We start from the raw sequence: 13533 nt of genomic DNA on the forward strand, positions 1-13533 counted from the left end.
CACCAGTGTCTGGTGGCTCCCTGCTCTCTGATTGGGCAGAAGTGGCCCCAGGCAGGCGTGTGTCCCCACTGCCGTGGAGGGGCTGTGCCCCAACGCCACATGCTTTCCTACCCATCTGCTCCCCAGAGTGCTGCCTGCTCTGCACCTGGGTCCTGGAGCCCTTCTCCGCCCGGTGAGTGGCAAGCAGGGTTTGGAGTTAAATGGGGGTAGGAAGGACAGGAAAGAGGAATTGGACTCTCAGCTGGGGGAGGGGTAAGCAAACTGGAACCTACAGACACTGACCTTTGTCAGGAAGAGTGTGGCCTTCCCAGAATGGGAGGAGTAGGGCAGAGCAGGGGTAGGGGGTGGGGTGCTGGGTTCTGAGGGACTGATCACAGATTTAGTGGAACACAGCACAGTCCTGGTTGGCACCAAGGGAAGGGAACGTGGGCTCAGGGAGGAAATGAGAAAGGAGGTACATTAGGACTTAGGGAACACAGCAGCGAAATGGACACAGCTCCAATCCACATTCTTTCCCAGTCATTCCTAGTTAGCTTGAGGTTCTGAACCCAGGAGCTGGGAAGCTGGGTCAGGAGAGCCAGGGCACAAGGAAGGGGTAATGGGAGGAGGGCTCATGCATGTTGACAGACCTACAGGAAATCCCAATATTGAATCAGGTGCAGGCCTCTTTGTACAACTTGTGAAAGGAGGAAGCCATGTGGGGGGTCCTGTGAAGGAACCGGAAGGGTCAGAAGAGGGGGCAGGGAGGAAGGTGTGGGCTATGACACAGACGTGGTGGGCAGCCAAGGCGAGGTACACCATGTACGGTGGGCATCATCTCACTCAGTAGGTATTCATTCCTGGCCAATTTGCCTAAGAAAGGAAGTCTGGAGAATGTTAGCCTATGTCTTTTGCTGGGAAAATCCAGTATTTCAGAACTTGGAGTGCAAAGAAAAACTGCAAGAGACTTTATGTGTAAATAGGGAAAGAACGAGAGATTAATTTCTCTTGAACCATCTTCTCTTAATCTTTTTTTCCTAAAGATTCTATTTACTTATTTTTAGAGAGAGGAGAAGGGAAGGAGAAAGAGGGAAAGAAACCTCAATGTGCTAGAGATACACCAATCAGTTGCCTCCCACACGCCCCCAACTGGCGACCTGGCCCACAACCGAGGCATGTGCCCCAACTGGGAATCAAACCGGTGACCTTTCGGTTTGCAGGCTGGCACTCAATCCACTGAGCCACACCAGCCAGGGCACTTCTCTTAATCTTGTAATCACCGACCTCTAGTAGTCCAATTTGGGTTTGTTTGCTTTCTTTCCTAATTCCACTCCTCAGCCTCACTGCCCCAGCTTCCCCCCCAATATATTGCACATGTTTGCTAGTTCCCTATCCTGGCCCTACACCCATTCCCCACTCTCTTCTCCAGGGTTGTGCCACAGCACTTCATTCTCTAACCCCATTCCAGATTTTCTCCATGCAAACACCAAGGCGGCTCAGAATTTGAGGCCCATTGAGATGTGCATATGTGCACATATACTCCCCACCCCCACCCCAACGCCAACCCCCTGCTGCTCTGGGCAGGGGGCAGGGCACCAAACTCCTATCAGATCCACTGAGACACTACAAAAAGTATAGACCATACGCTCTCATCACGAGATGTGGGTGCACTCAGAACTTTGGCAGTTCTAGGCTGGTCAGCATCGCAAGCCTTCCCTGAATCTGTAACCCTAGCCAGACAGTCTCTTCCTTAAAACTTGGGTAAGTGTTCATTATTCCTGTCACTTGCAGGACAAGGTCCAGCCCCTCTTTCTTGGCCCACCTGTGCCGTGCCCCACCCCACTCTGCCCAGAAGTGCAAAAGCCCAAGCCGCCTCCATGGCCTCAGGAAGGATTCAGGGGAGAGGCCCCATACAGGGAGCCGCTCCAACAAGACAGCCTGGCCAGAATGGAGCTGACTGGTAAGAACACACTTAAGGGGCTGAGGGCCAAATCTAAACATGGTAGAGGCGGGGAGAGAAAGGAGTTGTGCTGCAGTGGGCCGGGGGAACCAAATTTCCCAGGAATAAGGCATCAGAGTGCTAGGTTTCAGGTCTGGATCCTAAATGGAAATTCTTAGACCACCAACAAACAATGACCTCTTCCTTATCCACCCTTTTCAACCTTACCTCTCCTCATCTAAGAACTGGTCCTCGTGGTCATGCTTCTCCTAACTGCAAGACTAGCTCAGTCCAGCCCAGCTCCTCCTGCCTGTGACCCACGACTCCTAAATAAACTGCTACGTGACTCCCATGTCCTTCACGGCAGACTGGTGAGAATCCCCAAGTGTTGCTCCCTAGATCCATTTAACTGGCAAGATACCCTCACTTCCATCACTTCCTCTTGCTCCCTGATCCAATCATTATTCTTGCAATAGTCTTCAGGAAGACCACCACCTTCCGATCACCATTCCTGACAAGGATTATGACTTGCAATCAAGCTCTCCTTTATTTATTTATTTTTTTAAAGATTTTAGTTATTTATTTTTAGAGAGAAGGGAAGGGAGGGAGAAAGAGGAGAGGAACATCAGGGTGTGGTTCCCTCTCACGTGTCTTCCTCTGGGAACCTGGCCTGCAAATCAAGCTCTCCTTTAAAAGCTCGTGGAAGCCCCTCCTGGTCACTGGGTCACCATAACCCACCCCCATTTCAGCTCCCTTCTCTCCCCCTCCCCACCAATCTTTTTCAACAGAGTCAGTGCCCAAACATTAACCCTTTGTCCACACCTGTGCTGCTGCCTGCTGTGGACTTCAGCTTGGGAGAATGGAAAACCCAGACGGTAAGAAAGCCATCCCTTCCCTTGGTTTTTCTAAGTCCTGTCTTCATCAGTTTTCTACTGTTTCCATTGGATTCTTCAAAATTCCTGAGCTCACTGAAAATATCTCACCTTCGGCTTGGCCACTCTAACCCAATCTACATTCTACTATGATAATGTCCTTTGGACAAGGTGATGGCTGGCAGTTCCAGTATGGTAAATAGATTCAAAGCTGAATACCATGAAAAGCTGGAGAGAATTCTCTCATGGGCCGTGCCTTTGACTTATTCCCATTCAAGATTCTTAAATTGGCGTGAAGAAGTGAGATCGATCTGTCATCCACAGATGACACAAAGCTGGGAACCAGAGCAAAAACAACAAAAGACACCATCAAGATTCAAAGCCCTGACAGGCAAGGTTCAAACATGGTAAAATTTGACAGAGATATGTAAAATATCCCACACATGTAAAGTAATTGGGTAAAGTCCTATTCCAGCTTTCAGGTCACAATGCCCCTGCTTCCCTCATATAAACTTTTAGCTCTAGAATTGCCTCTCTTTCTTAAGATTTTATTTATTTATTTTTAGAGAAAGGGGAAGGGAGGGAGAAAGAGAGGGAGAGAAACATCAGTGTGCTGTTGCCTCTCATGCACCCCCTACTGGGGACCTGGCCCACAACCCGGGCATGTGCCCTGACTGGGAATCAAACCTGAGACCCTTCAGTCCGCAGGCTGGCACTCAATCCACTGAGCCACACCAGCCAGGGCAGAGCAACTATTTTAAAAGCTAGCAAGTCTAAGCTGCTTTAGATGTTGAGCACCAACAATGTGAAAACATTCCTGTAAAATTCTAAGTGGAGTACACTTAAAAATACTGGCCTGAGTATTAGACAGCCTCCTCTAGACACAGGCTAATGTATTCAGAGGGATCCATTAAACTACCGTGTGTCCAGGAGGAAGCAACTCAAACAGTAAGAGGTTAGAAAACATAGGAGGAATATTTTTTTTAAAAAGAAGCCTGTCTGATTAGCTTGTAGGAAGTGGCAATCTTGTGAGATAGAATGAAGTGCTTCAGTCCGACGCTCAGAAAAACTACTGAGAGGGAGCACTCCTCGGTAGGTCAGCTCTTCTGCCCTCCAGATCCCGAGAGCCCCATTCTTCCCTCAGATCTGGGGGGGCTGGGCCAGGGGAGGGCACTTCCCAGACAGCCCTGCAGTTCCGGCTCTGCCGTGTATCAGCAAACCTTCTCTTCATCTTCATGCTCTTCATGACGGTCTCATCTCTACACTGAGTTCAAAAAGAACCACATGACCCTAAGATTTTATAGCAGAGATTTGTAACACTAGAACCAAGAGGTAAAAGCTATAAAAGGGCAAATTTCAATATAATGGAAGAAGTAGAAGAAAAAGAAAAAGAAGAGCTTTTCTGACTGAAATTAAGTGTAAGACCAGGCTGGTTTACCGGACACTGGAGTTATTCAGGCAGAGGCTGATGACCAATTGTCGGGAGACTGTGAAAGAATTCCTGTGCTGGGTGGGACCTTGGTCCTGTCCAGTTCTCAGCTTCTATGATTCATTCTGCTGGCTACTCCTACAGGCTCCCCACCCGCTATTAGCATGCCCTTTGAAGCAGTGCACTTCTCTCTCCCATCTCTCTCCTAGGAACAGACCAAGGCACAGGACGTTCTGGGAGCGACAGCCCTTCTGCTGGAGGGAGTGATGGCAGCACGGGGACAACTGGGTCCCACCTGCCTCTCGTCCCTACTGGGACAGCTTTCTGGACGGGTCCGCCTCCTCCTTGGGGCCCTGCAGGGCCTCCTGGGAACCCAGGTAAATCCCCAGTCAAGGGAACTATAGCCATTGTCCTTCTTTTCTGACTCAGTCTCCTTAGAAGACCTGAGGGAAGAGGAATCTAGGAATCTTGAGGTAAAAGAGATGACCTACTAAGAATGCTCCCTCCCAGCCCAGCCATAAAGCCTGGGACGTAGACAAGGGAGGCATGGCATCTGGCCCAGGTCTCTGGCCTCAGGCCCATCCTCTGCCCTCAGCTTCCTCTACAGGGCAGGACCGCAGCTCACAGAGATCCCCATGCCATCTTCCTGAGCTTCCAGCAACTGCTCCGAGGAAAGGTGCGTTTCCTGCTGCATGCAGTAGGGCCCACCCTCTGTGCCGAGCAGGCCCTGCCCACCACAGCTGCCCCACACAGTGCCTCTCTCTTGCTCACACTGAACAAGCTTCCAAACAGGACTTCTGGATTGTCGGAGGCAAACTCCAGTGTCTCAGCCAAAACTACTGGCTCTGGACTTCCGAAGAGGCTGCAGGGATTCAGAGCCAAGGTTCCTGGTCTGCTGAACCAAACCTCCAGGTCCCTAGACCAAATCCTGGGACACCTGAACGGGGCACATGGACCTTTGAATGGAACTGGTGGACTCTTTCCAGGACCCTCACCCAGGGCCCTAGAAACTCTGAACATTCCTCTGGGAGCTTTGGACACAAACTCCCTGCCACCCGACCCCCAGCCTGGATATTCTCCTTCCCTAACCCACCCTCCCCATGGACAACAAACAGTCTTCTCCCCTTCACCCACTTTGCCCACCCCCATGGTCAAGCTCCAAATCCCTCTTCCCGGCCCCTCTGCTGTCCTGCCGAACCCCACCAGTCCGCTTCTCATTGCAGTGCAGCCTCACTCCCAGGATCTGTCTCAGGAACAGTAAGGTTCTCAGGCACTGCAGGCAGCAGCACTGTCCCCTCCCCTGTGTAACTCTCTCGCCCGGAGGAGGGCCCTGGGAGACAACCGAAGCCCTGCCAGAATTCCTGCTTTCCCCTGAAACGCCCAGCCCTGGTAAAGGTGAATACGCCGGGCGGAAACTGGGGTCTTTTTCACTGTTTGAAACACCAGAAGCCATTTTTTTAAGCTATCAATAATACTCAGCAGAGCAGCTAGTTATCTTTGGTCTATTTTCTACACAAATGTCGAAATTACGAATTCTCCATGTTTTTTCATACAATAATTCCTCAAAGGCCTGAACTGGCCTGGCCCCTGAACAGAGGTAGAGACTAATCTTATATCAGAAAAACAGAAAAACGAACTTTGGTTTTCTAGTCAAAACTAAGGTTAGTCTCTTTACCCCCTTTTACCATCATTCTCAATAGGACTCTGATTTCCTTTTCTTAGGAGATTCTTACTCTTGAGAAATGAATGAGAAGTTGTCTTCCAGAAAGACTGTCTCTACATAATAGATAAAACTGAGTCTGGACAAATAAAGAATGAATGAGAGTACCCAAAAGCTAACTGAAAAGAAAGAGCACGATGTTCATCTCTGGGGGCAATAGTTCTGTGCTTCCCTAAAAAAGGGGAAAAAAAAAAAAAGCTAACAGGAAGTCTAGGAGTGCCTCACACCTCAGGTAAGCCTGTGCAGACAGTTCAGTCAAGAGGAGACCTGCCTGTGACAGCTGAGCAAACAGCCAGAGCTTCAGCCGCTCAGTGGGAAGCTTCGCCAGGCCTGGGTTCCTGCCTCCCTCCTGTGGAGGTCAGGGGGAAGTGCAGGAAGTGCCGTGAGTCAGTCTCCTGGGGCTCACACAGCAGGAGAGACAAGGACAACTCAAGTACAAGTTGAAGGCTCATTTCCCAGTTCCCAGAAGTGAATGGTATCTAAAAAGCAACCTTGTGTGCCCGCTGTAAATTCTGGGAGGAAATACCTAGAAAAGAAGCCAGGGCGATGGGGCTTTGCCAATAAATGCCATCTTGGTGCTTAGGAAGTTTATATGGCCCAAAACAAAAACTCCACTGCAAAGGTCACCACCACATCCAGAGGCTCCTGTAGGGAACACTAATGGGAGTTGTACCCTTCCCTCCCTACCAAAAGGAGAGGAAAGGCTACCATGTAAATGTAGGCAGAGGAGCCAGGAAGCCAGAGTTCCAGACACCGCCACAAATACCACAGGTTCACTGGAGACATTCTAAAACAGAACGAAAGTCAGTGTGCCAGGAACCGTAAGTATATTCCGTTTTCTAAGGCTTACATGACTCTTTAAGGCAGTTAGTATCATCTGTGTTTTATAGATGAGAAAACCAACCGAGACTCTGAGAAGCCAGGCAAGTTCCCAAAGTTTTCACAGCCTATGAGCAGGAAAGGAAGGAACACTCAAGGCTGACAGTCTGGAGCCCACACTGTCCCCAGTGTAGTGCATTGTCCCATATATTATTCGGTGACTTAAAAGTATTGTCCAGGTCTCAGATGGTGTCAGTTTCTTCGTGGGAAAGAATCAGTTCATCCACACTACAAATTCCAGGAGGTGGTCCAGGGATTTGCTAAGTGCAAATTTTAATTTACTGCAGTACTTAGATGAAATCTAATAATCAAATGAAACCCATTATGATACAGGAAATAGGCAGTACCCAGGACCATATATGCCAAAGGGACCAAAGACAAAGAATTAGGGGTTCTCAACACAGTCGGATGAGACAAAGGTAGCAAAACCACAAAAGGCATGTCGGCAAAATTTCAGGCTTCCAGTATCGGCGTTTGACTTACTCCAGGGCAAATGCAAATAACTGATGGGCTTCTCCGGTGTGAATTAATCTGCACCTATGGAAGATCTACCCTATTCCCAAATTATTCTCTCTTCTTCCTTTTACACACATGCACAAACACACACACTGTTACAACCAGAGCACTCCTATCTCTATTTGCCTGTATGCTAGTTCTTTCTTTTGCCATCCCAGAGCAGCTAGAAGTCCGCTCTGCCACCCACAAACTGCTACTGGTAATTAATTAGGTTCTCCCAGTTAAACTAACTTCATCCTTCTCCATCCACACCTGCCCCCCAAAATTTGACTCCACAAAAAAGTTCTAGGATTCCATAAAAATTCACCCCAACCCCCATTACATTTCCAATATCCCTCTCCACCCTCCCTGCCCCATACTAGGGCAAAAGAAACACCTTTACCAGCCCCCTGCAGGGACCATTCATTTTCAACCCATTTCCCTAAATACTCTAACACCTCATGAAGGACCTGAAAATGATGGGGAAGGAGATACCCCAGGCATCCCACCAGGGAACCAGCTCCCCTGGCAAACCAAGAGATCAAAAGAGACTACTGTTTAATACACACAATCTTTCTGGATAGTTACCCTGAATTTCCCAGGGGACATCAGAGTCACAGGTACTTTCTCAGAGACATTGAACGCCAGGCTGAAGAACCAGCTCCTGTGCTGGAGTCCTTGTAAGCATCACCATTTCCCCAACAGAGTCCTTCCCCCACTCTCAAGTTAGTGACCATGGTCAGGCTGCTGCATTGTCCCGGGCACTGGCACTGGACTGCCAACCTCATTGATATTAGTGCCCCGTCCACTTCACTGGTCTGTGCAGCGGCTCTCTGTCCAGTGTCACTGGTAAGAAACACCACTTACCCTCCCTCCAGGTCACCACTAGAATACAGAGCAGTCAGCTTGCTCCTCCGCCTGCTCCCGTAACCACCAAATGCACTCTTCCTATTCTCTTCATAGTCGTGCCCCATGCTTATGTCTAAATGCCTCTACCCAAAGCTTCCATAAAAATGATGAACATTTCCCGGCTATGCAAGTGACTCATTCAAGTCAACATCCTCTGACTTCTCAAGACTTAAAGAGTTGGAAGGGCACCAGCAGGGCTCCTCACCAACTCAAAACTCTAAGCCAAACAGGTGTTATCTTCTGGGCATGGGGTGGCCCTGGGAGCAAAAAGCATGACACTTTCTCTCACACAAAAAAATCACATTGCAGGATACATGTTGGGGAGAGTCCACCAGGAGCCTGAGAAATCCTGAACCCAGATACCAAAAGGCTGGGACAGATTTGTAACCTCCCATGTGATCATCAGGCTATGGGCCACAGATGTAACGTACCACAGGCAAACTGAGGGAAAAAATGATTTTAAAGTAAATGGGAAAAAAATCTCTAAGAGAAGAAAATGTCTGAAAAAAGTAAAGTTTAATTTAAAAAAATCATATACACAAAACAACTTCTGACTCATTTGAAATTCTGCCATAGGCAAGTCAGTTTTCCACTGAGTCCAGACCCCTGACAGATGCACCCGCATCTTTGGGTGGACAGAGAGCTGGCTCCTCCTGAGCAGGTGAACAACAGCAACTGCTGCTCAGGCTCGAACAAATGTCCACGACCCGAGTGACCAAGAAGCAAGTTTGGCTTCCCAGGTGGTTCAGAAGGCCAGTTTCTTCATCAGCAGATAAACTCTGGAATCCACTTCAAATCCGTGCAAGTTGTTGGCATCACCCTGCAGCCGCATGAGCAGGCCCCCATAGGACACATAGGCAGAGCTGAAACAGAAGGACCAGTCCCGTGAGTCTAAGCTTCGCAGCAGCTGTCACTCAGCAGCTCTCTAGCCCAGCCTAAGAAAACAAGGCACCTTCCTAATGCTTTGTCATTAGGAACCAAAATTCAAACAAAGATGAATGCACAGACATGTGCAAGGCATGTGCAAGGCACGTCCTTTATATCAGCAAAGGCAGGAAATACTACATGCCCAAAACAAAGGAAATGGTCAAATCAATTAAGATATACCCATTTACCTATGAAAATGCTTAGAAAAGCTCTCAACTGACATGAGGAAACATGTTCTATATAACATTAGTAAGCAAAAAGAGAAGAAAACTTTGTAATAAACAACATGATCTCAAAGCAAAAAGCACACAGGAAAAAAACCTAAATTATTCAAAAATGTTTATGTAAAAGGTTCTCTCTGGGTATGGGATTATAGGTGACTTTTTTCCTTCTTGACATTACTTCTCTGCTTTTCATATTTCCTACACAGGGCACATATTGTTTTAATAAGATTTTAAAGAAAAGAAAAAATAACTGGGAAGGGAAACCAAAGAACTAGGGATTGGGTTGCAGAGTAGGAACATACACACACACGCCTAGCGGTTTAATTATTTAATGCTGCACTTATTTCCTGTGGAAGCAACCTTCTTTTGCACTGCACTCAGCAAGACTGTCAGTTTCTCTTCTGGGCCACCAGAGCCAAGGCCCTGACAAAGGGCAGAGAGAGCAGCCTACATTTCAGACTGAAACTGTCCCCACAAGTTTCTTTCTGGGTCCCACTTAAGTTGGAGGTGCTTGAGGAGAGGGACCCAACACAGGAAGCAGAAGCATGGTCCAAATTCTCAGAACAGGGTGGGATGAAAGGGTTCTCCCAACGAACTTACAGACGTGTTGCTGCTTCAGTAGAAGTCTCGTCTCCCTCGATCCTGTACACTTTCCCATACATTACATACTCAAATTGGTCAGCCCTATAGAACAATAGCAGCAATTATTCTTAAAAATAGTTAACTATAGTAAGAGGTTCTTTAAAAGTGGTAACTGCTGCCCTGGCTGGTATAGCTCAGTGGATTGAGTGCAGGCTTGCAAACCAAAGGATTGCGGTTGGATTCCCAATCAGGGCACATGCCTGGGTTGCAGGCCAGTTCCCAGTAGGGGGCGCACGAGAGGCAACCCCTACTATATCAATACATTGATATTTCTCTCCCTCTCTCCTTCCTTTCTCCTCTAAAAAAGATAAATAAATAAAATCTTTTTTAAAAAAGTGGTAACTGCTAGTTAAATGCTAGCATTATAATAGGCCTTTTTTTTCAAATTTTAGTTAATTGATTTGCAGGGGGTGTGGAGAGAAACATCAATTTGTTGTGCCACTTATTAATCATTCATTGGTTGGTTCTTGTATGGGCCCTGACCAGGGATCAAATACACAATTTTGGAGTATCATTATGATGCTGTAACCAACTGGGCTACCCAGCCAGGGCACAACAGGCACTTTCCAAATACAATGTCTTTTAGTGCTCACCATAAACCTGTGAGCTAGGTATGAACATCAGTCTTCTACTGACGAGGAAACGAGGCTGAAAGAGGTTGAGGTTATTCAACAAATGACTGGTAGGCTGGGATCTGAATTCAGTGGGGCTCCAAACTCCCATCACACCAAACTCCCCAACAGGATCCAAGGCCCACACAGCTTAGGATACCCAGTGATCATTTCCTCAGTCATCAGACAACTAAAACTCACGAGCATACCATCACTGCTCTGGATAAACACCCGGTTGTTTAAATTCTTACTGCAGCAAATTCCTTAAAATTCTTCCGATTATAAACATTTATTCCATGAATTAAATAAGAGTTTTTCTATACTGTTTATCTACCTAGTCCTCAAGCGTAGTTCAAAGTATTCCCTTCTCCACTCGCTCACCTGGAAGGTCTATCATCTGTGGGGTTGTATTCACCATCATCCAGGGTACCATCTTCATACAAGGTACTAGCTATGACCAACCGGAACTTGTCACCTGAAAGTAACAGCAATATCTGAGGGTGAAGAAGAGCTGAAATGGCAAAAAGTCTCCTGCTATTGCTTGTGTTCAATACTCACCCAAGTCTACAGGGTAAATCTGAATGTTTACATCTAAGATAAGGTCCATCTTGAAAGATTCGCTCTCACAATGCAGTCGAGACACTGGAGAGGTAGAGAGGCAAGGTTAATTGCCTGACCCAGACCTACCCTTGCAGACCCTACTCTGGGGACCGTATGCAACTGAAGAGTCAATGCGACCCAGTCAGTATCCACTGGCCTCTCATCTGCCCTCACAGATGTACAGGCTCAATCAGAACTAGATATGCAAGAACAAAAGGGGAGAAAGACGATGTTTAGTGGACACAATCCCCACAAAAAAATCGAAAGTCCTATGGCAACAAATAATATCCAGATTCTAGGCCTGCCTAGGTGATTAAGAAAAAACCTGACTTTGGGCAAGTTATTCATTCATCCAAAGGTTTTGTCTTTCTGTGCCAGGTGCTGTGCTGAGGAAATTATCAGAACATGGGAGAAGTGGTGCTCGTCTTGAAGAACATCTCAGTCTCCAGGTAAAGGATGAGAAACCAGAGAGGAACAATTATTGATCAATGACAGAATAAAGAGCAAGTTATCCCAAGTAGTCAACTCTCACTCAGAGAGTGCTTCACAAAGAGCTAAAGATTCTAAGGATAAAGCAAGCATACAGGTGGAAAGAGACTTGACTTTGGGTGATGGGCACATGATGCAGTGTGTAGATGTTTTGGTGAGTGGTACACTTGAAACCTGTATGGGTTTGTGAACCAATGTCACCCCAATAAACTCAATAAAAAATAAAAACAAACGAAAGAATACAGGTTCCAGTGTCCGATTACTGGCTGTGAAGCCTTGGGTGGGTTACTTAACTACTCTGAGAAAAATGGGTAAGACACCACCTACCTCGAGGAGACTCTTGAAAGAAATAAGACAAAGCGTGTAACCTGCACAGTACGGCGCCTAGCACACAATGGGCAGTGATTAGAAAGACGCCCAGCACTTTATTAGCAACTCGATAAAAGGCCACCCAGGTCCCCGGGGTACAGCATATGTGAACCCAAGGAGAGCTCGGAGTTTCCGTTCTCTCATCTATGAAACGTTTCCTGAGCGAGGGGTTCCTACATCAGGACGTGCAGGTAGGAGAAGGCAACATGAATTGGGTGGACCAGGAGCCCAGGGATGTATCCCCAAGGACCAGATTAGCCCCTTACCCCAAACCGCCTCTGTATATATATATACCTTACCTCGGTCAAACTTCTTGCCCTCCGGGTCAATGTCTTTCACATCAAAAATATCTTCAAACAAAATGCCCGCCATGGTGAAAGGGCCACAAAAGTAGCACAGGGGGATGAGCGCGCAACCACGACTAGGGGTACGCGTAACCCCACGTGTGGAGAAAAGTAGGGGAGAGAGGAAAATGTAGCGCTTAAAGACCTGCAGCAAGAAAACCGAAGGACGCCTGCGCACAGGCAGTCGAGCGGCCACTTCCGTCGCTTGGCTGTCTGGGCTTCCTAACTTCCGCTCCGAACGCCAGATTCCGAAAGACTTCGGAAACTTGAGGGCGTGTCCAGATTCAGATAACCCCGCCCCAGGGCGGGATCTCGATAGATGGGCCCCACCTCCCGTCGAGGTGGCGAGGTTTCTCACCCACTGCTGAGGCTCTTCTGCGCCCTCTTCAGGGCTCCTGTCGGAAAAACTGGAATGCACGGGGACCTTGATCCTTGGCCCAGAGAAGCCCGGCCCTAGCCCTCCCTTGCTGGTCTGCTCGCCCGACGAGGGCACAGTCCGCGCCGAGAAAGGGCGGAGCAGAACACCGCCCACAGGGCGCTGGTTCCGCAGGGCGCAGTCACCAGCCCCTCCAGCTGGCACCAAGGCTCCTAAGGCCGGCCCCGGCCAGCCTGGCCCTGCAGGATGTCACCCGAGCTGGGTCCTTTCAGTTTGGGAATTTGCCATGATGTCACTATGGGGAAGAGGAAAGCCTGCACTGTCCCCTCCCTGGTACTGTACCCTCTCCACCACTGTCCTCTTCCCCTGAGCCCTGCTCTCTTCCCCCACAGCGCCCCACAGCCTGGCATTGACCCCATCACACTGCCCTCCTAAACACTGACCTTTCCTCCTCCACAGTCCTCTTCCTCTGAACACTGATCTCCTACGTGCCCCTTCGTACTGGCCCTGTCCTCTCCCACGGATACTCTTTCCTTACATTGCCCCTTCCTCCTGAGTGCTGGCTCCTCACACTGCCCCCTTTTTGGGCACTGGCCCCTCCTCCAGGGCACCACCTCTGCCCCCCACATGTCCCTCCATCCTCGTACTGCCTCCTCCGACACATTGCCTATTTCCTGGGCACTGGCCTCTCCCCTGACACTATCTCTGACACACACACACAGCCCATCC

General features: G+C 48.5%; 2 protein-coding genes across 5 annotated transcripts; one reads left to right on the forward strand and one right to left on the reverse strand.

Annotated features, from left to right (window-relative positions):
* The first annotated feature begins 46 nt into the window (after nucleotides 1–46).
* THPO (thrombopoietin) lies at nucleotides 47–11942 on the forward strand. 4 transcript variants are annotated; one of them, XM_053657864.1, is made up of 7 exons: nucleotides 47–172; nucleotides 1771–1939; nucleotides 2162–2289; nucleotides 2707–2793; nucleotides 4429–4596; nucleotides 4815–4895; nucleotides 11605–11942. In XM_053657864.1, exons 2-7 carry the CDS (start codon nucleotides 1927–1929, stop codon nucleotides 11614–11616), a joined length of 489 nt encoding a protein of 162 aa, XP_053513839.1. In that variant the 5' UTR covers nucleotides 47–172; nucleotides 1771–1926; the 3' UTR covers nucleotides 11617–11942. The 4 variants fall into 4 exon arrangements, with proteins under 4 accessions (XP_053513839.1, XP_037010790.2, XP_053513840.1 ...); XM_037154895.2 differs by lacking the exon at nucleotides 11605–11942 and adding an exon at nucleotides 5012–6570; XM_053657865.1 differs by lacking the exon at nucleotides 4815–4895.
* On the reverse strand, nucleotides 8720–12919 carry POLR2H (RNA polymerase II, I and III subunit H). Its single transcript, XM_037154878.2, has 5 exons — nucleotides 12384–12919; nucleotides 11185–11268; nucleotides 11008–11101; nucleotides 9974–10057; nucleotides 8720–9085 (listed from the first exon to the last, which is right to left on the reverse strand). The coding sequence occupies exons 1-5, from the start codon at nucleotides 12454–12456 to the stop codon at nucleotides 8968–8970; spliced, it is 453 nt and encodes a 150-aa protein (XP_037010773.1). The 5' UTR covers nucleotides 12457–12919; the 3' UTR covers nucleotides 8720–8967.
* Nucleotides 12920–13533: the final 614 nt, after the last annotated feature.

Source organism: Artibeus jamaicensis, unplaced genomic scaffold (genome assembly GCF_021234435.1).
Source record: "Artibeus jamaicensis isolate MK-2021 breed Jamaican fruit bat unplaced genomic scaffold, CSHL_Jam_final scaffold_474, whole genome shotgun sequence".
Classification (NCBI taxonomy): domain Eukaryota; kingdom Metazoa; phylum Chordata; class Mammalia; order Chiroptera; family Phyllostomidae; genus Artibeus; species Artibeus jamaicensis.

What these genes read in the sequence shown, in the direction of transcription:
- POLR2H (XM_037154878.2), bottom strand. Translation starts at nt 12,456, where the DNA reads ATGGCGGGCATTTTGTTTGAAGATATTTTTGATGTGAAAGACATTGAC. An exon ending in GGGCAAGAAGTTTGACCGAG is followed by an intron (nt 11,269 to 12,383) that starts GTAAGGTATATA and finishes CTACCTCTCCAG; the next exon opens with TGTCTCGACTGCATTGTGAG. An exon ending in ACAGATGATAGACCTTCCAG is followed by an intron (nt 10,058 to 11,007) that starts GTGAGCGAGTGG and finishes ATTGTTCTATAG; the next exon opens with GGCTGACCAATTTGAGTATG.
- THPO (XM_037154894.2), top strand. An exon ending in ATGTCCTTCACGGCAGACTG is followed by an intron (nt 2,290 to 2,706) that starts GTGAGAATCCCC and finishes CTTTTTCAACAG; the next exon opens with AGTCAGTGCCCAAACATTAA. An exon ending in AGGGCCTCCTGGGAACCCAG is followed by an intron (nt 4,597 to 4,814) that starts GTAAATCCCCAG and finishes CTCTGCCCTCAG; the next exon opens with CTTCCTCTACAGGGCAGGAC.